Source organism: Taurulus bubalis (assembly GCF_910589615.1).
Source record: "Taurulus bubalis genome assembly, chromosome: 14".
NCBI classification, from domain to species: Eukaryota; Metazoa; Chordata; class Actinopteri; order Perciformes; family Cottidae; genus Taurulus; species Taurulus bubalis.
This window is the reverse complement of record NC_136602.1, coordinates 23,918,640-23,944,246: the sequence shown is the minus strand read 5'-3', so window position 1 is coordinate 23,944,246 and position 25,607 is coordinate 23,918,640. Positions and strand designations below refer to the sequence as shown.

Genomic DNA, 25,607 nt, shown 5'->3' with positions numbered 1-25,607 from the left:
CCATTTTATGCTTCATTACATTTCAGAGGGAAGTTATTGTGCTTTTTACAAAAACATGAGCTTTTTAAAATGATGCAAAATAGCCAACAGTAAATATATGAGTCACAATGAATCAACCTTCTCATGGTAAAATGCCACTTAGGAATTATTGCCATTATTTGCCAATAACCTGTGTGTCGTTTGTGTCCTTATGCCTGAGGGCATATGTGTTGTACTGATGTGTGATTGTGGCATAACCACAACAATATGTGTTTTACCTTGAGGTGTTGATCATTTTATTTCAGTGTGGATCTGAATGCTTCTCCCATAAATTCCCCAATACCCTGCACATTACCAAGCTTCATAGAGGCTACATGTCATGTGCTTTTGTTATCTCTAATTATGTTTGTATATTTCTAACTACAACAGCAAATACTATTTGGAAGAACTACAATGCCACCTAGATTAATGTTTATGAACATTAATCATGTTTTTATGGTGTCTGAAATAAAGATCATGTTGTTAGTGACACAATATAAATGACAACACTGAACTGCAGCAGACAAGACAGCATATTGTGAGCATATGAACATCAATTCTAGGAAATAATACATCCAAATAAATGTGTTGTATGTCTCTGGTCTCCAACGTGTCTCACAGTGACACAGCACCACTGTTGAAGACTGGACTTCCTGTGGATCTATTCCTTTATGAAGTATGGTTATGATGTGGTGTCTTTATTTTGTCTTTCACTCTCTTTCTTTCTTAGTTTCTCAAATGGTCATTGAAGAGGTCAATGTTATTCAGCAGAACCTGGACATCGAGAGGACGTGCAGAGAAAGTGCTGAACTCCTGGCCTCCAAGGTAGCGTCACCATTACTGCTCCGTAGGATGGGGTTCTTTCTGAGCTACACTTCCTGAGTACGCCTGGATTCAAGTTTAAATGGAGTCCAACACAACAAGATCACTGTCTCATTAAATTAAACACGAGAGGAATAATGTCATCAGAAATCTGTTGATTTAGAACCTGTGTGGCTGAATAATAATGATACTACAGCATCAAATCATCCTTCTAAACACAACGCCCCTTTTTCTCTTTTTCCAAAATATTTGAGAATTGTGTTTTTTCAAAACTAAAACTGTGCTATCTCCTCATCCACAGGGTCTATTTAATTCATTTAAATTGCTAAAGTACCTTAACCATTGTGAGAAGAGGCGTGTGGGTTTACATTACAAAAAAACCCTTCATAAGTCCGGATATCAGTCAAAGACACATCCCTGTAACCGTACAGGCCTGTGGGAGTCTAATACCGTAAAAGTCGGGTTACAAGCCGCTCCTACCTCCGGTCAGTGTCCCGCTGTAGCAAACTAGCAGCAGCGCTAGCTAGCAGCAGCACAGGCGTCCCTCCTGCCCTTATTAGTGTCTCAACATTGCAAAACAAGACGAGAGCTTTTGTTTTCAGATCTTGGGCGTTCCGAGATCCTGCGATCTCATTGGTCCTCAGACTCTTCTGAAAGCGCATCAGACGGCACATGTGGACGTAGACGGTCATTTATGCAGCTTGTTTTTTAACCGAAAAACAAGCCGAATATGCTTCCTAACATGCCAATGCTTTGCTGGATTGTGGTTATTGTTGCAGATTTAGATGCTTTAGGTTGTAATCTTGTACCGTGGATAAGGAACACTCTGGTCAGTGTATTCCAGGAGCCGTCTCTTTGACACGTTCAGTTCGTACGCTGCGATCAAAAGCATCTGAGCCGTTCTCTCCTCTCCCCATATGTTGGTGTCTGAAATTGCATTTGGATTCTTTGGATTCAGAGCACACTTTTTTGGGAGTCCTTGCTCAGAGTGAGAGTGGTGGAGCCCGGCTCACTGTTATCATGTCTCATTCAATTTCTGGACAAAAGCCCTCACAGCCCACCTGGTTGGACCAGATTTGGGCCAATGAGAGGCCTCAGTCCTCTTCTTCCCAATGGGTTGTTTGTCACCCTCGTCTTCCAGATCGCGACCAAAGGGTGTCTGGGTAATCTGACTGTTTTTGATCTCTGCTTCTTGCTGGAAGATTTCTCGGCTCGCTGCTGATATTTCTGGCTTTGAAAGACTGTATCTTTTGGCTCTCATCCCAGTACCCGCCCAACCTTTAAACTCACAAATAACTAACGTCAGTGCTGCTTTTATCATTCCACTAGTCAGCATATTCTAGACCTCTCTGTCGTTTATTCTCTGCTCGAAAGTTACTGATGCAGATAACACGTCTGGCCTCATCTTCACACTCATCACTGCTCTTCCTCTGGTCATGTCATCGATGAGTCACACACTCATGTCACACACAACAGAGAAACACACACCAGGGGCCACTTTACTGTTAGTTAACCTGAACCTGGGGCCCCAAACTATTATAGAGTTATACTGATGTTAAGATATAAATAATAATGAAACTCGTTTTACCTTGAAATAACTTACAAAAGCTCCCAAAGCGAGTACAACATATACAACTTAACTATTACTGTGTACTTTTACTTCAGAGGAAGACGTTGTCGTACTACATCTACCTTTTGAATTCAACAATTAAATTAAAATATGATGCATTGTTATTCATTAACTATTCAGGATTATTTTATAAGTAAAAGCTCCATCTTGAACAGATTATAATTAATTTAATTATTCACGAATGGATTGTAATCATTACTTTGAAGACAATCCCACATAAATCACACTGCTTTTTTAATTACAATATAATTCCAAATTGTCCATTGGTGCCGTTGTATAACGCTACAGTATCAATATGAACATCTGAAGCTGCAACATAACTTAAAGTATGAACACATTGAAGGTGACTTTGTCTCATTTGTAATGCGGTCAGTGAGGAGTGGAACCAGGAATGTGGTGGCTGACTTGTTTCTGATGTCATAGTCACAGCATGTTACTGTAACATGAGCTCCTCTGACTTATCATCAGAACCAGAACCATTTATTCACCAGGTATGTTTACACAAACACGGATTTTTCCTTGGCAGAAGGTGCATAACATTAGACATTAGACGAGACAATCAGCAAACAAATAACAGATAATAGATGTTAAATGAAGTGTAAAATAAAGACAAACTGATAGCAGTCATGTAAAGTGTATGTTAAAGTGACATGTGTGTTTAAATATGAAGTGTGAAGGGGAGTGACCGGTAAGAAACGACTACAACAAAACAAAAAGACTCAATTAGACTTTAAAGCAACTACAATATGCATTAAGAGACAAAGACTCAAACTACATTCTTCAGTCAAAAGTAACACTGTTCCCCGACATGGGAGTAAAACATGGTTTTAATATAAATGAATACAGAAAAGGCAGACTGGTAGTCCTCGGTTAGCCATATCCATCCATCAACTTATTCACTTACTTTAGTAAATCCAAGTGCTGTGATAGAATAAGGTTGCACATAAGTGGCGTTACCTTTTTGAACGGTGTTGACCTTTCAAAAGCATTTCAGTCGTATTATAAAGTCACAATTCCTGCACTCTCAGGGTGTTAACATCAGTTTATTACTCATTTACATTTAAATCCAACCCAAAATGCTCAAGGAGTGGTTCCCAGAGGAGGACGGAGAAACTGAACTCTGTATTAATTTCTTTGTACATAATGATGGTAATTGTATTGGCCAGCCCACTCTGAGCGTTCACTGCTCAGCATTTAGAATGAAAAAGCATCTGGAGGGATTCATCCGTTCACAACCAGTGCATCAGCGCTCTGATGCCGACTGGTTGTGTTGAAACAAGACGAAGATGCTGGCCAGACAGATTTATTGGAGGATGTCCTTTAATATGTAAATCGCTCACAAATTGTAGATTATTATCAAAAGAATGTGAATCCATGTTCTATATTGTTGATTGCATTTCAGAAAGAAATGATGCGGTGTGAAGGGCGTCGTCAAAAAATGGAATTGCTGCAATCTGCTGCCTCCAGAATGCCATTATTAAATGTTTCTTTCATGGCCGGCCTTCTCTTTGTTTCTCTCCTTCCTTCAGACGACATCCAGAAACGTGCATGATGTGCATTCATCTCCTCTCCGAGACTCCATTCATGATTTACTTAGCAATGGTCTCCTGATGATTGGACTTTCAGAAAGGGATCCGCCATTGTGGCGGTTTAGTATGCACCCGTCAAGTAGGACTGGTCAATGTGCAAATAATTTCATAGGTGGACGCCGTCTGAGAATACGTGTTAGGAGTGATAATCTCACGTGATGCATAGAAATGCAAGATGCAAATGCACGTCACATCAAAGAGCTGTGATTACATCTAAAAGGAGAGATATTCACTGCTCGCGCTTCTCTCCCGATGTCGGCTTTTTCACACCTTATCATTGCTTTCCGCACGCGTCCTGCCATTACGGCTGATTGCAGGGCCAAAGAAAAGAAGAAATCAACAACATCTCATTTCTGTACCAACACAATACAAAGCGCGCTCGTCTCTCCACGTCGGTTTGAGAAATGAAGGTGCTGTCAGATGCCACTTTCTGTTGGATTCATGTCATCTTTTAGGGAACACGGGCCATAAAGTGTGTCTTCATGTGGCTGCACAGTGCAATCTTGTGAGTACCCCCCCACTTAAGTGTTATTGCCATGGCCGTGTTGTTGAGCAAATTATCTTTGGATTTATTTTCCATTCAAATCTTTGAAAAGTTTGTATGTCCTTCTCTGCATAATCATGTCCGACTAGTTTAGAAGGAACACTACAGCTGTCCGTCTCTGTCTTGCAGTGATTCATGGTGTAAATGTGTCCAAACGTCCCATGTGTTCCTATCGCCTACACGTAAATGTAAAGGCTAAAATATGAATGAATGAAATACGATGCATTAAATATATAGTCAGTGTGCAAAATGCCCGTTCACAATCTACCTCCATGCTGGAATCCTAAGACTGGGTTCACACCAAAAGCATTGCGAATTTTCGCCTGAGTTTACTCGCTCGACTTCATGCGGTAAATTCGCGTCATTCGCTTTTTCGCGGTGGGAAGGGGGCGTGGCTTTACTCTGTTACCTTTTCCGCCATTCACAATGGAAATAACCACTTGTTCTGCTTTATACTTGTTGTGGAAGTCCCACAAACGTCAAAATATGAACGCCATGGTGTCTGGGTTCATAATATTATCCGTAGTCCCACAACAGCGTCTGAATGAAGCGCTACTAAGGCGGCGGTGATGACGGGCGCAGCTTCTCAACGCTGATTGGCTCTCGCAACTCAGCGTCAAGCGAAGGATTTGCTTTTTCGGCCAAGTTTTTTCGCAACCATTGTGCATTGACTCTGCATGTAATCTAATAATTCTAATAACGCAATAATAATTATAATAATAATAATATAATTATATAATAATAATTATAATAACGCAGCATGAGACTCGGTTCATAATGTAGGCCTGCAAGATTTAACTGATGCAACACGAGGCAATTCACTCGATGAAGCATGCCTGGCACACACACACAGACACACACACACAAACACACACACACACACACACACACACACCGAGTCACATGTAGAAACACGTGTGTGTGTTTGCACCATTGGAACCAGGAACAATCTGCTGTTCAGTGATGATATTTGAGAGGAAAACACCACAATGATTTCTATATTCTCATTTGTGCATAATTCAATTCAATTTATTTGGAGGGCCCAAAATCACAAATTTGTTTTGATATAATAAGCTTTTAAAATGCATTTTTAGTGACAATTCATTTTTAAACGTTTCCAGAGATCCCCCAAAATCTTTCAGGCCGTCTCAAGTGTCAATCTCCGTCCCTCGAGACCCGCCTGTATTTCACACACTGTACACAATAGATGTTATCAAACACTACTTACTATCATATATTATTCATTTACTGCATTCAATAAGCCATAAGATGGATTTGGAGATTGTCTCAGTCCGTGAATTGTAATAAAAAGCTGACGTCATCGGACAGGCACAACCTTCCGGAGGAGGAACAACAATTTCATGCCGAAATTGAAGACAGGTATTCAATTATTTTTGTGTGATTAACCTTTAAAATATATGGGATCATTGCCCCCAAAATTGGCTCCGAAAAGCCGTATGACATATTGTGCTTTGAGGCTGGTACTTTATAGCACAAACGATTTAATGTTTTATTTTGCAGGTAATGTGGACAGCACATATGTAAAAAATTAAAATGAAAAAATATATATTTTATTTGAGAAATACGAAATATGTAGCTCATGTAGCTTCTTTAAAGGGGACATATTTTAGACATATTGGAGTGCATACGACCCAGAAACTGAAAGAAGATAACCCAGCGGGCCGGCTCTGAGGAGGCAACGCTGGAAGCAGCAATACAGGAGCCAGGCAATAGCCAGGCAATAACCAGGCAATAGCCAGGCAATAACCAGGCAATAGTCAGGCAATAGTCAGGCAATAGCCAGGCAATAGCCAGGCAATAGCCAGGCAATAGCCAGGCAATAGCCAGGCAATAGCCAGGCAATAGTCAGGCAATAGCTAGGCAATAGTCAGGCAATAGCCAGGCAATAGCCAGGCAATAACCAGGCAATAGCCAGGCAATAGCCAGGCAATAGCCAGGCAATAGTCAGGCAATAGCCAGGCAATAGTCAGGCAATAGCCAGGCAATAGTTAGGCATTAGCCAGGCAATAGTCAGGCAATAGCCAGGCAATAGTTAGGCATTAGCCAGGCAATAGTCAGGCAATAGTTTAGCAATAGTCAGGCAATAGCCAGGCAATAGCCAGGCAATAGCCAGGCAATAGTCAGGCAATAGCCAGGCAATAGTCAGGCAATAACCAGGCAATAGTCAGGCAATAGCCAAGCAATAGCCAGGCAATAGTCAGGCAATAGTCAGGCAATAGTTAGGCAATAGCCAGGCAATAGCCAGGCAATAGCCAGGCAATAGTCAGGCAATAGCCAGGCAATAGTAAGGTAATAGGTAGGCAATAGTAAGGCATTACCCAGGCAATAGTCAGGCAATAGTTAGGCAATAGTAAGGCATTACCCAGGCAATAGTCAGGCAATAGTTAGGCAATAGTAAGGCAATAGCCAGGAAAAACCAGGCAATAGCCAGGCAATAGCCAGGCAATAGCCAGGCAATAGTTAGGCAATAGCCAGGCAATAGTCAGGCAATAGTTAGGCAATAGTAAGGCAATAGCCAGGCAATAGCCAGGCAATAGCCAGGCAATAGTCATGCAATAACCAAGCAATAACCAGGCAATAGCCTGTTCCCAGCGCTGCTCCAGTGACATTGCCTTTAAACACATCAAAGCTGATGGGGCTTTTTGGGGGGCGGGGCCTAAAAGAGATTTCTCATTCCAGACAGAGTTAAATATGTTTAGTGGAAACTCAGAATACAAGTATGAACCTGAAAATGTGCATGACATGTCCCCTTAAATAGTATTCCACAAAGTGCCCTGGATGTGAGATGTGCATGATATTCTTGAACATTGACGATCCTTTCCTGTTTCTCTTTGCGTCTCCTTGCGCTGCAGTTGAACCGTCAGAACCGCTCTCTGAAGAGGAAGAGCATGATGATGCTGATGCCCCACCTCAGCCCACAGACCATCACTGAGATCAACCTTGATGATGAGGAAGAGGACGAGGAGGAGAGTGAAGAGCAGCACGCAGCCAGTGATGTCTGCCTCTCTCCCCAGGGCCCGCCCATCATCTCAGGTGCATGTTGTCTCCCTCTCCTCTTCCTGGGATGCATCTGCCACACAAGTACCAGCAAGTTAATAGAAACGCAGACATATGAGTGACTGTTGGCGTTAATCCAGTAACTACTGGTTTTAAAAGGTAACCGCCTTACTTTGACAGTCTAAGTCCTCCCTGTTACGGTCGTTGATGACAGCTGGTGCAGCGTGAACATCCCCAAAGAAGCACTCCTCATATTTTACATGTGAGACATGCTACTTCCTGTGTCACAGCAGCTGTGATGAATCCGGCCATGCATACGTTCATAAAGTCCCTTCTGGTAAAATACACATTCAGAACAGAAACCCTGTCTTACAAACTACGGGCGAGGAAAGTTCATTTAAATAACCGCACATTTCAACCACAAGGCCATTCAAAGTGCCTCACATAACATCAAAAGCATCGGAACAAAGTGCAAAAGAAAACACTGTGAAAGGACATTTAAATACGTATTACGAATCAAAGAGAAACGAACGTATTAAACACGCTCACAGTAAAGAAAGTAAAATACAAGAATAACAGTTTCAGTGCAGCGTGATGATTTCATAAAAGGCAGCGGCAAACAGAAAGTCTTCAGCATGGATTAAACATAAGTAAGAGTTGGTTCCAGGTGTGTGGAGCTTTACACCTGAATGCTGCTTGGTTTTGGGACAGAAAGCAGACCTGACCAGACCACCTGGAGGTCTGGAGGCTTCAGGGACAGAAGGCAGACCTGACCAGACACCTGGAGGTCTAGAGGCTTCAGGGACAGAAGGCAGACCTGACCAGACACCTGGAGGTCTAGAGGCTTCAGGGACAGAAGGCAGACCTGACCAGACGCCTGGAGGTCTGGAGGCTTCAGGGACAGAAGGCAGACCTGACCAGACCACCTGGAGGTCTAGAGGCTTCAGGGACAGAAGGCAGACCTGACCAGACGCTTAGAGGTCTGGAGGCTTCAGGGACAGAAGGCAGACCTGACCAGACGTCTGGAGGTTTAGAGGCTTCAGGGACAGAAAGCAGACCTGACCAGACGCCTGGAGGTCTGGAGGCTTCAGGGACAGAAGGCAGACCTGACCAGACCACCTGGAGGTCTAGAGGCTTCAGGGACAGAAGGCAGACCTGACCAGACGCCTAGAGGTCTGGAGGCTTCAGGGACAGAAGGCAGACCTGACCAGACGCCTGGAGGTCTAGAGGCTTCAACGTGTTGCAGGAGATAAGAAACAATACAGCAGTCAGGAGTAATTACATTATTTAAAAATGAATTGACACAAACTGACGTCCTGCGTGACCGTTGGATGGACCTTCCCATCCAAAGCTCATAAATAATATGCAACATGTGTACTACTGTATACTACTACTTCAGAGAAAAACATTGTAGTACTACGTCTCCTTGACTGAGTAATGTTCCTTACTGGTTACACTGCAGATTCAGATTGGACTCAACAGTTGATGCAGAATTGAAATGTGTAACTTGAACAGACTGATGATGCCTCTTCACTTGAACTAAACATGTGAAAGCTGCACCTTTACTGTGTGGTCTCAATATCATTGGTATCAATTAGGGCTGCAACTAACGATTATTTTAATAATCGATTAATCGGTTGATTATTTTTTCGATTAATCGATGAATCGGATAAAAACATTTTTTTATCAAAAAAGCGTTAATTTCCAACCCTTTATTCAAAAACAGAAGTGACAGTGAAAAACATCTTCAGAAAGTGCACAAACAGGTTGCTCCTTGAACATCCATGAGCTGTTAATTAAAACAATAAAATGGACTAACACTGAAAACATACACATGTATGCTTTACATCCGCCAAATGTGAGCCCTTTTTACTGTAATTGATCCCTCCAGAGGCTGCATTTACATGCTCTGCTTTATCAATATGTATGAAATACTGGGACAGAGGGAAGCTGTACTGCTCCATATAGAGCGTCCTCTTCCTTAAACTCTTTCATTCTGGTTCTCTTATGACCACGACGTCACGTTGTTGGCTAAGCCCAACGACGTGATTTGATTCGTTCTACTTTGAGTATAAAAAAAAAAGGCTGCAGCCAGATCCGCCGGTTTGACCAGACCGGGGGGTGACGGCATGTTTCATCACGTTAGGTTTTTTTACAAGCAAGACTGAACTGTAACGGAACATAAAGTAACTTTAACGACAATACACAACCCAAACACGTTAGCTAACGTGATAGCAAGCTGACTAGCTTCCATTAAAAACAAGTTTGAGGAACATGAAGACGCTGATTGGCCAAGACTTGACTCGTCAAAGATCTTCTATTTTTGAGAAGATCACAACTTCAGCTTTTCTCGTGTCTCACTCCAATCTCAGAAACACTGGCCGCCAGTTCCTCTGCTCCGCTCTTTTTTCTTCTCCGCGACTTATTGCCCGGCGTAATAATCGCGCGACACAACGAATCGATAATGAAATTCGTTGCCAACACTTTTGATAATTGATTTTTAGCAATTTTATCGATTCGTTGTTGCAGCCCTAGTATCAATAACAGTTGAGAGGTTTACTGGAGTCGTTCTCCCTCTTCTACGTCAACACCAACAGGGTTAGAGAAGCAGGACGTCACTGAGACCCGATCACATGACTGAGAGGCCTAGTGTCGTAGTTACATGAAGGTCTCACGTGGTCAGAGAACACCGCTTGTAATTTGTCAACTCTGTTCATCTGTTCAGACATTTCTTCAGCATTTCCATTTAATGAGAGAATGTTATCCTTCAAAGGGCATTCCATCGCTGCCCAAAAACTATTTCAGATGCCGCCGACCTTTTCCTGCTAAGTACCCTCCTAAATGTCCCAGTCGGGTCCCGCTGTGAGCGCCTTGTAGCTTCACATTTAAACTCTGGGTAGTTTCAAAGATTTCAGGACAAAAGGTTTTCTCACATTTCCTGTGCAAAGAAATCCATGTTGTGCAGTAGAATGTTATGAAGCGGTAACAACAGTCTGAAGGTGAGGCGTTTGTTTTATTCCACGGTGTCTTCGCAGCCATTACCTTGAATTTGGCAAACACGTATCACAGAGAAATACATGAACAGCTAATGCAGAATATTGTTCCGTGTTCTCGGATTTTCACTTCTGTTCCGGGATAAAAGGAGGGAAAATATTCACACTCTGAAAGCAACACATGGTGGATCTGATCCCACGCCGTGTACTTTGGTACTTTGGGACTGTGATCTCGTATTACATCGGTCGGTCACATTAACCTTGGAAGGACGGACCGATTCATGAAGCCAAGGGTTCTCTGTGTAGTTTCATTGGTTTTATGTCATCCAAACATCCACTTGACGTAAACAATCACAGTGAGGAGCTTTAATATGAGACACTACCATTGGTGTGTGTAAGAAAGAACAGTGTTAACACGACTTTGGTTTTCTTTGTTCCAGAGCTACAATACGAGTCGGACAAACATCCAGCAGTCAGCGACCTGGAGGCCGTGAGAGAACAGCTGGGGGAAACCAGGGAAGAAGTAGGTTTCAGATTGGTCCTTTTGGTCCAAGCACAATGCATGTGTGCTCGTAAGGAATTTATGTCAACGGCAAGACGACCAAATAGTTTCAAGGTTCTCCTCTTCTTTCGTGTCTTTGTCCTGCTCTTGACATCCGCCAACCAATCGGAAGGACACATCATCATGTGACCACGATAGTTTTCTCTGCACAAGACAAAACCCTATCTACTACAAGTCATGCACACTTTACATATATGCTAGCTAGCCATGTTACATGGCATGCCTGTATAGTAGTTCACGATGATACTATAAAACATAACATACTCTGTGTTCTTCCTCTCTACATTTGCAGCTGCTGAAAGAGAAACACGATAACACCGTTTTAATTGCTGAGACGGTGCGGCAAAAGAAACTCCTGTCCAAATATAACAGAGGTTTGTGTGTGTGTGTGTGTGTGTGTGTGTGTGTGTGTGTGTGTGTGTGTGTGTGTGTTTGTGTGTGTGTATACATGTTGTGTAGACTACATTAAGCACTTTCCTGGTGAAGGGTCTGACTAACCCAGCGTGGACATCTTGCAGTGTCTCAGTTCGCTGTGGAGGAATACGAGGTCCTACAGGACACCTTGGAGCTGGAGAGGGACTTGAGGACCGAGGCAGAAGGCTTTGCCAGAGCGGTGAGTGGTTCATGATGGACACATGATGGGCTTCACTCGCTTGGGACAACGTGAACTTCCTGACTGTCTTCCATTTGGGGGAATGTCCGTTTTCCACTCTTAGATGGTGGTCGAGCAAACAAAGCTGAAGAGACAGAGTCAGATCCTGATGCAGAGCTCCTCGCCCAGTGGAGCTCTGCAGGAAGCCCTGAGCCAGGTCAGCAGACTGACCCAGGACCTGGAGTCTCAGAGGCTGGAGCACCAGAACCAGGTCTGTGTACACAGGACACTCATGTATAGATGAACATTACACAGAGAGCGTGGCGTGGTTCTTGGTTGGAGTGAGGAAGTGGTGAACATGTCACTGCAATTTATTCATGTGGCGTCAAAATCATAATCATAACTAATCAATATTTATCTGGAGAGGCTTTTCATGAAGCAGTACACTCTGATAGAAAGCTTGGGCAGAAGCGGGCTGTGGTTGGGCTGAGAGACGAGGGCGTAGGTCTGGATATCAGTATCAGACCGTGCCAATATTTTGGGGAATATAATTGTCCCGACCAAACTACCGTAAAAGTCGGGTTACAAGTCGCTCCTACCTCCGGTCAGTGTCCCCGCTGTAGCAAGCTAGCAGCTGCTGCTGGCGCTAGGAGCGGGCTAGCTAGGAGCAGCGCTAGGAGCAGCGCTAGGAGCGGCCGGTAGCAGCAGCAGCGCTAGCTGCTACCGGCCGCTGCTGCTAGCTCGCGCTGCTGCTAGCTTGCGCTGCTGCTAGCTTGCGCTGCTGCTAGCTTGCGCTGCTGCTAGCTAGGAGCAGCGCTAGGAGCAGCGCTAGCTGCTGCTGTTACCGGCCGCTGCTGCTAGCTAGCGCCGCTGCTGCCACTCCCCTCTGCCCAAGTCGGGTGACGAGCCTGGTCCCGCTACCTTTGGTGGTTTTCGGGGAGCTAGCGGAAGTTAGCGGAGAGCTAGCGGAAGTTAGGGGGGAAGTAATGGAGCGCTAGCAGGAGCCCCAGCTGGCTACAGCGGGGAGCTAACGGGGACACTGACCAAAGGTAGTAGCGGCTCGTAACCCGACTTTTACGGTAGTTCATTAGGAGCAGAACTGCTGGGACCGGAATCGGGTCATGAACCTCTGGTGTGAACAGCACAGCCAAAGTCAGCGACGAGGTCCAAACCTCACATAAGTAGACATTTCCACCATAAATGAAGTCAGGAAAATTCCCTAGAGTTTAGGAAATTAATTAATTAATTAATCAAGATTATTTAGACCCCCACCAATGTTGAAACAAAACCTCGGCCCTTGAAAGAAAGAGAGAGGGAGAGAGAAAGTGAGCCTCACTTTGAGACGTCTCGTCCTGAAGAAACCCATATTATTATTATTATTATTATTATTATTATTATTATTATTATTATTATTATTATTATTATTATATGCTTGTGTTATTTGGGGACTTTTGGATTGAATTACAATCACAATGTGTAGTTCTCTTTAAAGAACACACACAAATCAAAATGTGAGGCATTGGCAAAAGCCAAAACGATGTTTTGGTGCTTCTCCACAAGTCGGGTCTCTAAAAAATAATGTTCTTCTTCATGAAGCAATCAAAGCAATTAAACTTGTCCATAGTGAAAGATCAGGCTTTAGTGTGTGGTGACCATGACCTCCATCTCTCCCTGGGCTCCGACATGACGCCAGCCTTCTGGTGTGAGATGCATCAACAATACTGGAAATAACACATTATGCAAAACAAAGCACAAGGTTATTGGTATTAAATGAATGAATGAATGAATATATACTTTATTAATCCCCAAAGGGAAATTTTGTGTCGCGTAGCAGCCATTTACACAGAAAATAAGATAAGATATAAAAACAACAGGGATGAAAGATATATGCAATAATAATACTAATATAATAAAGATAAACCACTTATTGTGGTTGCCTGAACATATCTTGGTTAAAGACCCAGGATCTGGTCACATGAAAAACTTCAGATCACAGTCGACCAAAACCATCTGTACGCATAATCATTCATGAAAAACAGAAACATAGTTGCAAAGAAAATAATGATTAGATATATGGCTTCTTCCTGAGCTTTCCACATGCAGTGCCTCTGGTTGATATGCATCAGAACAAGAATGATGTATGCGGTTAATCCCATTGGGACGTGGCTGAATGATCACAGGCCATGATGTAGACCTCGGGTCCATGACCAGCCAGATCCATGATTAAAAGCAGCTGGAAACCATCAGAGCTGTGGGATCATGATCCCTGCTGGTGGTGAGCACCGCCCGTCATTTAAAGAACAATTAAAACGGCGGTTAAGGAACTGGGGTTGGGGAGCGGAGGACTGAATGTCAACTGGCAGCTTCCCAATTATCAGACATTATTATTACCATGGCCAACACAAGGCTGCAGAGCTCAGTGGACGGGAACATGTATCACATCATATATATATATATATATATATATATATATATATATATATATATATATAGAGAGAGAGAGAGAGAGAGACAGAGAGAGAGAGAGAGAGAGAGAGAGAGAGAGAGAGAGAGAGAGAGAGAGAAATATGTCTTTTTCCATCAGGGCCCCTCGACTTTGGAACGACCTACCGGAGGAGAAAAGGCTGGCAGAATCAATAACTTCTTTTAAATCACTTCTTAAAACCCATTTTTATAGAATTGCTTTGAAGTGATGTCGTCCTTTTATGTTGGTTTATGATTTTTTTCATGCAGTTATTTTTTCCCCCTGTTTTTGTTTGCTTGTTGTATTTATTTATTTGTTTGTTTTCCATGCCTTTATGGTACGGTCCTTATGGTATTTAAGTTATGTATAACTATACTTTGCTTCTCTGTAGAGCACTTTGTAAAACTTTGTTTAAAAAAATGCTATATATTGTGTGTTCAGATGAAGCAGATGGAGGACAGGCTGCGGAGCTGCGAGGCTCAGAGGGAGCTGACAGCATTGAGGCGTAAGCTGGCGCTCGTGGAGGAGGAGAAGAGGGAGCACAGTGACAACTGCTCCAAGGCCAAAGTGGAGGTCAAGGATCTGCGGTCTACAGGTAAAGACATCCTTGGAACTGATGGACCGGACGCACTGTGCCGCGCTGCGTGCAGAACAGAGCTCTGTACAACAAAGCCAGCGGGCAACAGGATGCAGTACGACCATGAGATGAGTTGAGTCCTTTTCTGCTGAATGCGTTTCAGTTGAGGAGCTCCAGAAAAAGCTGCAGGCAGTTACCAACCCGCCCCGAGCTGCAGCTCCTCCTCCTCCTCCTCCTCCTCCTCTTCCTGCTCCGGCCCCGGCCGTGGCCTCCAACCCACTCAGGTCTGATCACACACAGAACGCTGGGACATCATCAGTCAGGGAAACCATTTTTACTTTGATCAAGTGACGTATTTTCTCCCGTATTGCTTTTTTATTTATTTATCACAAACAAGCACAAGACTTGTTGGATGCTGTTGTTTTTCCCGCGTGAAACCACTTATGTGACTTACGTTTATCTTTTACTGAACCTAACAAAGTAGAATAAGATCAAATAAGATAATCCTTTATTAGTTCCGCAGTGGGGAAATTGCAGGATTACAGCAGCAGTAAATACAAAATCAAGTAACAGTAATAAAAAACTGTAAAGAAGAATACAATAGCAATATTACATTAAATATACAGGCGGAATAAAAACAAGTATATCAAAAGTATTTAAATGTATTATATATTGCAAGTGGCCAAAAGTGATTAAAGTGTTAAATTGTTATAAGTGTGTGTTCTACTGTGAGCTCAGCTTGTTATGCAGCCTGACAGCAGCGGGAAGGAAGGACTTTCGACTTTCGATTTTCGAATAGTTTAAATTCACAACGTTAATCTCGTGTTTGAAACTGAAAAGGTAATCTGGGAGAAAGTACGTTTCCCTTGAACCGTAATTGAGATGCAGATATATAGATATAATTTATTCAGAAAACAAAAACAAGACTCAGCTATAAAAGAAGTGTCCAGTCGGTTGTAGATGGTCTCAATGCCGTCTTTGTGGAAGGACTTTCATCTCAGCTGTGGAGGAGTGGGAGAGAGTGTCTATGGATTTGAAAAGAGGATTTATTGTGGAGACGAGGACCTTGTGGACGATGCCAGAGGAGAAATAAACAGTTTGATAGCCTTCTGGTGTGCATGCAGCAAAAACAAGCTGATGGATGATCGAAAACTTTGTTTGTTCCTGAAAGCCTGACTGAGGATCACAGAGAACAAATCAAACACAAAATAAATAACAACCGGTGTATCTTCATTGTTCCTTCCTCTGTAGTTCCCTGTTGTCACTCATCCGAAAGAGAAGAGACATCAGCACTGACATCCCTCTGGTGGTCCAGGACTCAGCCCAGACCGCAGGTACAGGTCCACATCCACATCCAGACCAGGGCTGTCTGATGGGCTTCAGTATGAGGCACCAGGAATAATAATAAAGTGCAAATACAGCTGCTGTAGTGCCCCGTTGCCTATTCAACCCTAAGGCACTGCTTAGTTGCTCCCTTGATATTATTCTGACGCGTTTTATTGATGACAATGTCCAGGTTTAACGTCCAGTTTGCTTATTGATCCATTGCGTGTATTTATAGAAAACCAAATAAACAATGTCGGCACAACCTAGGTGCATATACTTAAATTATAAAATAAACCATAAACCGAAAAACTGTTTGCCTTCTCAAAATGAGCAACATGATTATGTAAAGCCGACTCAGTGGAAGTCGGCCTTACGCCACCCAGTGGCGGGAGGTCCGACAAAGTGAAACGCCACAAAATGTTTCTTACAGGTGCGTAAAGGTGCGTAAAGGTGTGTAATACTTGGGGGCAGCACTGTACCAAAAATAACATTAAATAAATAACGGTTCTTTTTATAAAACATTTTGCACAGTGGACAATCTTTCAAAGGGAAACCTTCATGTTGGAGTTTGAGGGGATATTTTGTCACTGAAAATTAAAGATGTTTTAATTTCTTTCACTAAAATGTGCGTCACATCCTTCCTGTTCCGTCGCTGTCAAAGAGTAAGAACAAGGCTTTCAAACAGGTCGTATTTTAGTTTAAATATAGGGTTGATTAATAGGAGTCGGCAGCTTTAACTACATATATAATAAATGTGTAATATCTGGGATTCTTTGGCAGAGCGAGTGAAAAGAAAAGAGGTCGTCCTGAGCAGCAACCGGAGAATAGTTAGGCTTTATACCTGTGTGTTAACGTTGGTTTATTTTATATACATATTGTGTAATAATCTTATACACTATAAATCTAAACTCCTCCAATGAATCGCCACCTTAACGTGGTGGAGGACTTTGAGTGGCTCAGTGATCCTGGGAGCTATGTTGTCCGGGGCGTCAGCCCCTGGTAGGGTCTCCCAAGGCAAACAGGTCTTGGGGGAGAGCCCAGACTAAGAGCGGTTCAAAAAAACCCTGATGAATAGCAGCCCACGGTCTAAAGCTACCTCGCCCGGACAAGGGAAACCGGGGCACCCTCCCGGAGCCAGACCCAGGAGGGGAGCTCGTCGGCGAGCGTCTGGTGGCCGGGCTTTCGCCCATGGGGCCCGGTCGGGCTCAGCCCGAAGAAACAACATGGAGCAGCAGTCACCCCGTGGACCCACCACCCGCGGGGAGAATTATCCGGGTCGGGTGCTATGCAGACCGGGCGGCGGGCCAGGCAGGAGACCTGGGCGAGCCAATCGCCGGCAGCATAGACTAGCTCTAGGGACGTGGAACGTCACCTCGCTAGCGGGGAAAGAGCCGGAGCTGGTGGAGGAGGTGGAGCGGTACCAGCTAGATATAGTTGGGCTCACCTCCACGCACAGCATGGGCTCTGGAACCAAGCTCCTGGAGAAGGGTTGGACTTTGTCCTTTTCTGGAGTTGCCCAGGGCGAGGGGCGCCGGGCGGGAGTGGGGATACTCACGAGCCCCCGGTTGAGCGCCGCTATGTTGGAGTTTTCCCCGGAGAACGAGAGGGTTGCCTCCCTGCGCCTACGGGTTGCAGGGAGTAAAGCTCTGACTGTTGTTTGTGCTTATGCACCGAACAGCAGTTTGGAGTATCCGGCCTTCTTGGAGTCGGTGGGAGGGGTCCTGGAAAGGGCGCCGCCTGCCGACTCCATAGTTCTCCTGGGAGACTTCAACGCTCACGTGGGCAATGACAGAGAAACCTGGCGGGGCGTGATTGGGAGGAACGGCTTGCCCGATCTGAACCCGAATGGTGTTTTGTTGTTGGACTTCTGTGCTAGCATAACAAACACCATGTTCGAGCATAAGGTGGCTCATAAGTGTACCTGGTACCAGAACACCTTAGGCCGGAGATCAATGATCGACTTTGTAGTCATATCATCTGATCTGCGGCCGTATGTCTTGGACACTCGGGTGAAGAGAGGAGCAGAGCTGTCAACTGATCACCACCTGGTGGTGAGTTGGATCAGATGGCGGGGGAGTCGGCTAGAAAGACCTGGCAAGCCCAAACGTGTAGTGAGGGTGAACTGGGAACGTCTGGCGGAGGATCCTGTCCGGGAGGTCTTCAACTCCCACCTCCGGAAGAACTTCTCACAAATCCCGAGGGAGGCTGGGGACATGGAACCCGAGTGGACCATGTTCAAGGCCTCTATTGTGGACGCGGCTGCTCGGAGCTGTGGCCGGAAGGTCATCGGTGCCTGTCATGGCGGCAACCCGAGAACCCGGTGGTGGACACGGGGGGTGAGGGAAGCCGTCAAACTGAAGAAGGAGGCCTTTCGGGCCTGGCTGGCCCAGGGGTCTCCTGAAGCAGCTGACGGGTACCGGCAGGCCAGAAGGGCTGCAGCTGCGATGGTCGCGGATGCTAAAACTCTGGCATGGGAGGAGTTCGGGGAGGCCATGGAGAAGGACTTTCGGTTGGCCTCAAGGAAGTTCTGGCAAACCATCCGACGGCTCAGGAAGGGAAAGCAGGGCCTACCCCAGGCTGTTCTCAGCAGGGGGGGGGGAACTGCTGACCCGGACTGGGGACATCGTCGGGCGGTGGAAAGAGCACTTTGAGGAACTCCTAAACCCGGCCAACATGTCCCCCGGAGAGGGGGCAGCGCCGGTAGTCTTTGGGGTGGTTTCTCCCATATCCCTGGCAGAGGTCGCTAAGGTAGTCAAAAAACTCCTTGGTGGCAAGGCGCCAGGGGTGGATGAGATCCCCCCTGAGATGCTGAAAGCGCTGGACATTGTTGGGCTGTCTTGGTTGACACGCCTTTTCAGTGTCGCATGGGGGTCGGGAACAGTGCCCATGGACTGGCAGACCGGGGTGGTGGTTCCCATCTTCAAGAAGGGGGACCGGAGAGTGTGCTCAAACTATCGTGGCATCACACTGCTCAGCCTCCCGGGAAAAGCTTATGCCAGGGTGCTGGAAAGGAGGCTCCGACCGCTTGTCGAACCTCAGATTCAAGACGAGCAATGCGGATTCCGTCCCGGTCGTGGAACAGTGGACCAGCTCTTTACCCTTGCAAGACTACTGGAGGGGTCCTGGGAGTTTGCCCAACCAGTCTACATGTGCTTTGTGGACTTGGAGAAGGCTTTCGACCGGGTCCCTCGGGGGTTTTTGTGGGGGGTGCTGCGGGAGTATGGGGTGCCGGACCCGTTGGCACGGGCTATCCAGTCTTTGTACGCCTGCAGTAGGAGCTGTGTTCGTATCCTCGGTAATAAGTCAGACACGTTCCCGGTGGGTGTTGGCCTCCGCCAGGGCTGCCCTTTATCACCGGTCCTGTTCGTGACCTTCATGGACAGGATATCTAGGCGCAGCCAGGGGGCGGAGAGGATCCTGTTCGGGAGTCTCGGGATCGCCTCTCTGCTGTTCGCGGATGATGTGGTCCTGTTTGCCTCCTCGGACTGTGACCTCCAGCATTCACTGGGGCGTTTTGCAGCCGAGTGTGAAGCGGCAGGGATGAGAGTTAGCGCCTCCAAATCTGAGGCCATGGTGCTTTGCCGGAAACCGGTGGATTGCTCCCTCCAGGTGGGGACAAACTGCCTACCCCAAGCGAAGGAGTTCAAGTATCTCGGGGTCTTGTTCACGAGTGAGGGTAAGGTGGAGCGGGAGATCGACAGACGGATCGGTGCGGCTGCAGCAATAAAACAGGCGCTGTACCGGTCCGTCCTGGTGAAGAGGGAGCTGAGCCGGAAGGCGAAGCTCTCCATTTACTGGTCGGTCTATGTTCCAACCCTCACCTATGGTCATGAACTCTGGGTCGTGACCGAAAGAACGAGATCTCGAATACAAGCGGACAAAATGAGCTTCCTCCGCAGGGTGGCCGGGCTCACCCTTAGAGATAGGGTAAGGAGCTCGGACATCAGGAGGGAGCTTGGAGTCGAGTCGCTGCTCCTTCGTGTCGAAAGGAGTCAGCTGAGGTGGTTCAGCATCCAGTCAGGATGCCTCCTGGACGCCTCCCATTAGAGGTTTTCCAGGCACGTCCAACTGGTAGGAGACCCCGGGGAAGACCGAGAACACGCTGGAGGGATTATATCTCCCGGCTGGCCTTGGAACGCCTCGGGATCCCCCAGAATGAGCTGGAAAGTGTTGCGGGTGAGAGGGAAGCCTGGGTCGGCCTGCTGAACCTGCTGCCACCGCGACCCGACCCCGGATAAGCGGCTGATAATGGATGGATGGATGGACTATGAATCTAAAGTGGTGCATGAGTGGACTGAGGAGAATTTCAGATGTAAAATAGAAATTACTTTACGGTTTTATACAATTATTTAATTTCATTGAATCTTTTGTATTCCAAGTGATGTCAGTGAAGGAAATACTGTTTGAATGTCCACATTCTGTAACTCATACTAAAAAAAACCTGTCTATGTTCATTTAGTATGTTAAGTATAGGAAACCATCTTTCTTTCACTTTCAGATTTGATCCTTTTCGCCCTTTCCTTTGCAAATTCACGTCACTTTTGTGTAGAAGGACAAATGTTGAAGCAAGTGGTGCATTCAGAATTTCAACTCAAATCTCCATCAGTGGCCTATTAGGTCAACATGATAAATTCTTCAATTTGAGCAAACAAAAGGGAAGCCTTGACTGGAGCAGGGAGCTGGTCCCTGTCGCCTGACATGCTATACGTGTCCTCATGTCCTTACGTGAATATACGAGTCCTGAATTGGCTTGGTATTTGTTGGCTGAATATGTGCCACGCAAGGATTTTCTGCTCTGACACCTGCATAATAGTCTCTTTCTGAGGAAAATATTTCACCATTACTCAAACACAACATTTTTGTATGACATTTTAAAGATATCTTCCGACAATAGTTCCATTGTGCAGGTCGTTGAATGTTCTGTTAGAAAAATAAATATTCCATTTTTTTTGGCAAATTGCCATTATTGCAGAATTATATTTTTGTTCCCATCTTTTGTGAACTTAATAAGCCCTTTATCCTGGCGGAAAGGAGATGGAAATTGCTGAATAGTGTTTGTGTTTTCAGAAGGTGTTCAGAAATTAATTTCAGAATCAAGCTCTGAACCCTAAATCTGCACTTTAAATACTTTAAAATTAGCGTCCGCAGCAATGATTATCAATTGTTCCGTGACTGCATCTAAGTCCACCATAAAACAGGATTTACATTCAATGTTCAGTCAATGTTTACGGCATAATTAAGAGGGAAATGCTGGAGTACAACAACTTCATTGACGGGTCCTGGGGGCTTGAGTCATTTTCAAGCTTTTAGATCCAAATGAGCTTTATTTCAAGAGCAGTGCTAATGACGCCGGTAGATTACACAGTGCCTCGTGCCTCTCAAAATCATTTAAACTCACTTTAGTTCTTGGCATTGATTCCCGCTGAGGCCGGCTGCTGCGTCCTATCTGTGGAGCCGCTAAATACGACGCGTCTGTTGAAGAGACGCAGACTGATCTGTGTCTCTCTGCTGGTGTGTGTCTGTCTCTCCCAGACGCAGACGTCCGGCAGCAGGCCGTGGACGAGATGATGCACAGGATCAAGAAAGGCGTCCAGCTTCGACCTGTCGGCCAGTCGCCCAGCAGAACCAGGAGACAGGTACCTTCAGTGATCCTCGTGAACGGTGCGGTACCCTGACAATGTCTTTACAGACAGTTCCTTAACCCTAGAACACTAACGTCTTTAACCTAGAACACTAATGTCTTTAACTCTAGAACACTAACGTCTTTAACCTAGAACACTAATGTCTTTAACTCTAGAACACTAACGTCTTTAACCCTAGAACACTAATGTCTTTAACCCTAGAACACTAACATCTTTAACCCTAGAACACTAACATCTTTTACCCTAGAACACTACTGATACCTGTTTTTGGTTTTATGAGAAGTTCTATAGGGTAAAATAAAAGAAGAGTACTTCAATTGGCCTTGTATTGTTGTATTTTAATATATTTTAATGAGAAGTATGTTTGATCAGGTACATTATATCGGGTGAAATATACCCAACGTTAGCGATGGTGTGACTATTTAACGTTAGTGTTCTAGGGTTAATAATGAGGACAGAAGGTTCAGACCCTTTGTTGCAAAGAGGGTTTCTACAGTAAGAGACAACTGGAATGTTGCTTCAAGAGTATTGAACAATTGTTACAATCTGCAGAGACGTCTCACTGGGACTAAAATATTGAAGACAGAGACATGAAGACGTGGAACCGGAGAGTCATTAAAGGAAGTGCATGTGTGTTTCTGCCATGATGGTGACAAAAGATGTGAGGTTATCTTTGTCCAAACCACCGAACTAAACCTTGTTGTACATTGTTAAGCAGATATTGTTCAGAGCTCTTAAATCCATCAGTGTGTGGGATTATCTGAGAGCTTCTTGTTTTGATAAAACATGACATATGGCCAAGACATCTTTTAGTCTGCATGTTCCTCCGCCACAACAATGCTGCCAAATTAGATAGCATTAGGACCTGCTCTATGAGGTAATTATAAATAATGAGGATGGGAAAATTGACGTTACTCAAAATGATTGTGTTTACACATTTGCTTCTTGTAGAAAGCATACATCCTCAGTGTCTCGTCTCTCTGGTAAGAGCTGCAGTTTAGCCTCTAAGTGCTGAATGAGGGGAAATAAGTATAATGTGTCAGACTGCTGTTTATTTACCAAACTCGTCTTGTTCCTGCTATTTTCCTTTCATCAGATGGAGAGGCTGCCCTCTAATTCTGCCATTCAGGAACTCAAAGGAATCATGGTAATGGAACTTTAAGACAATCCAATGTCCTCACAAGCCACATTTGACTGGTTGAACTTCCTGTGTGTTTACACCGGAGGAGCGGCTTCCTGGATGTGTTCACACCACAATGCACTGTTTCATAAAAGAAGACGAGAACGGGAGAAAAAAGTGCTTCTGCAACATTTAAAGAGCTGCAGTTAATATTGACTATACATAGAATATGAAGAATGGAACGAGCACGTATTCTTCTGCTGTGCTAATGTTGATTAAGTCAGTTCATTAGTCAGTTAAAGTCCAGGGTTCTTTACCAGACTGAGCGATTGTTATATAAAACTATAAATTATAGCTTGTTTTATGAAAAAAATCCCCAAACTGCTGTATTTGGATGTTTTGAACACCATAAGTAATATACATTACAAGTGAAATATATGGTTTGATACATGAGAAAATTCAAATGTCACAAATGCGCACAAATTTGCATAAATGTGCCTTAATACAAATTTTGGAGTCCTCGCCTGAATGTTCTCTGTTCTAAACCCTCTCTAACTTTGTTCTGCTTCACTTTATCAAAGTCAACCTTTGCAGAGAGAATGTTCACATATTGTGTTGTGATTTGGGTTAGAGAATGTTCACATATTGTGTTATAATTTGGGTTAGAGAATGTTCACATATTGTGTAATGATTTGGGTTAGAGAATGTTCACATATTGTGTTATGATTTGGGTTAGAGAATGTTCACATATTGAGCTATGATTTGGGTTAGAGAATGTTCACATATTGAGCTATGATTTGGGTTAGAGAATGTTCACACATTGAGCTATGATTTGGGTTAGAGAATGTTCACATATTGAGCTATGATTTGGGTTAGAGAATGTTCACATATTGAGCTATGATTTGGGTTAGAGAATGTTCACATATTGAGCTATGATTTGGGTTAGAGTTGGACCTTACAGCTGCATCATTTCAAAGAAATAATCATCCTGAAAGTGTTTTTTTTCTGTGTGTCATCTTCATTTACTCTTAACCAGTAACATATAAACAGATATTTACACATCTGAACAAAATCTCACGTGTATCTTTTATTATAACTCCAACATTGAAATAGCCCTAGTGGTTGCAGAGATACACCCTTTTTAGTTTGGGGATGACATTTTTGAGGAAAGGGCCTAAAAATAGGGTGTTTTCCAAAAGGTTGAGCTCTACTCCTTGTGAGCTGCAGTGGTCGCTGTGGCGCTCTGTTGTCCCTGAACACACCATCTGTATGGACGCATGTGTTTTTTGTTTGTCAAGGAGAACTTCGGTCGATCGTCCCCCCGGCCAAAGGCAGTGTCTCCGTCTACAGACCGCGATGAGCAGCTGCAGAGGATCCTGCTGAGGCGGCGGGACGCGCTGGAGTCTCCAAGCGCCGCCGGTGAGCTTCTCCTCCTGCACTTCACGGCCTGAGGCCTTTAATGCAGCTGCAGCTGCTTCCTGCCCTTCAGGCCGTCTTACGTCACAGCGCTCTTCTTAGGCCCATAGAACCACATCAGTACTGAATATGAAAAACTCTGAACCATAGAAATTACATTTTGCGTTTCACAAAACGCAAAAATGCGCACCACCTTTTCAACAAAGGTGGTGTTCATGATATTTTGTGGATTTTTGTGGGCTTTTTTCATGGGCTATAACGTGTACTCATAGGCTATACTGTGTACTCGTGGGCTATACTGTGTACTCGTGGGCTATAATGTGTACTTGTAGACGTTCAGAGTGGCTCAAGTCAAACACACCACACCTGTGTCCGAAGTGACAGTCAAATCTGATCATGTTGACTTGTCACATGCCCCAAAAAGCAGCCAACAAATAGAAAAAATTTAATATATATATACAACATTCATTGTTTTTTGTTTAATTTCTCTGAAACGTACTGTATATATAACTATATATACATATATATTACATTTTTTGTAGTGAGATGGTGCGAAATAGTGAAAGTCTCCGGTTCAGAAGCATCATAGAAAAGATAGAAGAGAAGTTGGTCTGCAGAATGTCAGCATGGCCCTTCTGGCCCGCTGCAGAGTGAGGAGTGTGTGTGAGGAGTGTGTGAGGAGTGTGTTGTCTCTGTGTCCAGGTCTCCATCCCGCCGGCCCCCCTGCTGTGTGAGGGGCCACCGGGCTGAGGTCGGCCCGACCGGAGGCTCCTCCTGCAGCTGTGGACGGGACGCGGGAGACGGACGATCACACGACGCAAATCATTGTCTGTTATTTCATTTGACTGTCTGCTCACACAATGGTTCAGAACAATGATTCCAGACGGTGTTGTGACGAGTCAGCGGTGCTGACAGATCCAAATGGATTTGTTTCCAGAAATAAAATGCGAGCAGTAACGGCTGTGAATAAAGACACAAAAACCAAGAGCACAAGTGTGTGAGTGAGTTACATGGAGGCCGTTTCATTGCAGTGAGATGAAAGACGTGCGTCCAACACCACCTGCTCAGGGTCCATTCAGCTCTTTCCTCCTCCTGAAGGTAAAGCCGGGTTCATTGTCTGCTCTGCGGGGCGCAGTGGAGCCTTGAGCATCTGCTAAAGCAAAGTATGTGTCTGAATTGTTCCGTCTAGACCAGTGTTAACCTTGCAGCCTCACAGTGAGCAATTACAGGCCACTGTGGCCGACTTTGTTTCCTCTGTCATCTCACTTACGCCCCCAACCTCCTGAGGACCCAT

The 25,607-nt window shown here is 44.7% G+C and overlaps 1 protein-coding gene across 1 annotated transcript in view; it reads left to right on the top strand.

The window, feature by feature from the left end:
• Window positions 1-25,164, top strand: part of shtn1 (shootin 1) — a gene marked incomplete at its 5' end in the record, with an annotated part of 39,212 nt that extends 14,048 nt beyond the window's left edge. Inside the window, 13 exons of the mRNA XM_079229817.1 lie at window positions 749-843; window positions 7,477-7,657; window positions 11,055-11,137; window positions 11,469-11,550; window positions 11,695-11,789; window positions 11,893-12,039; window positions 14,674-14,827; window positions 14,973-15,093; window positions 16,061-16,143; window positions 21,668-21,771; window positions 22,874-22,924; window positions 24,196-24,316; window positions 25,016-25,164. Of these exons, the coding sequence (XP_079085943.1) occupies window positions 749-843; window positions 7,477-7,657; window positions 11,055-11,137; window positions 11,469-11,550; window positions 11,695-11,789; window positions 11,893-12,039; window positions 14,674-14,827; window positions 14,973-15,093; window positions 16,061-16,143; window positions 21,668-21,771; window positions 22,874-22,924; window positions 24,196-24,316; window positions 25,016-25,047 (1,349 nt within the window). The 3' untranslated portion in view covers window positions 25,048-25,164. The remainder of the gene's footprint in view (window positions 1-748; window positions 844-7,476; window positions 7,658-11,054; window positions 11,138-11,468; window positions 11,551-11,694; window positions 11,790-11,892; window positions 12,040-14,673; window positions 14,828-14,972; window positions 15,094-16,060; window positions 16,144-21,667; window positions 21,772-22,873; window positions 22,925-24,195; window positions 24,317-25,015) is intronic.
• Between the last annotated feature and the right edge of the window lie 443 nt (window positions 25,165-25,607).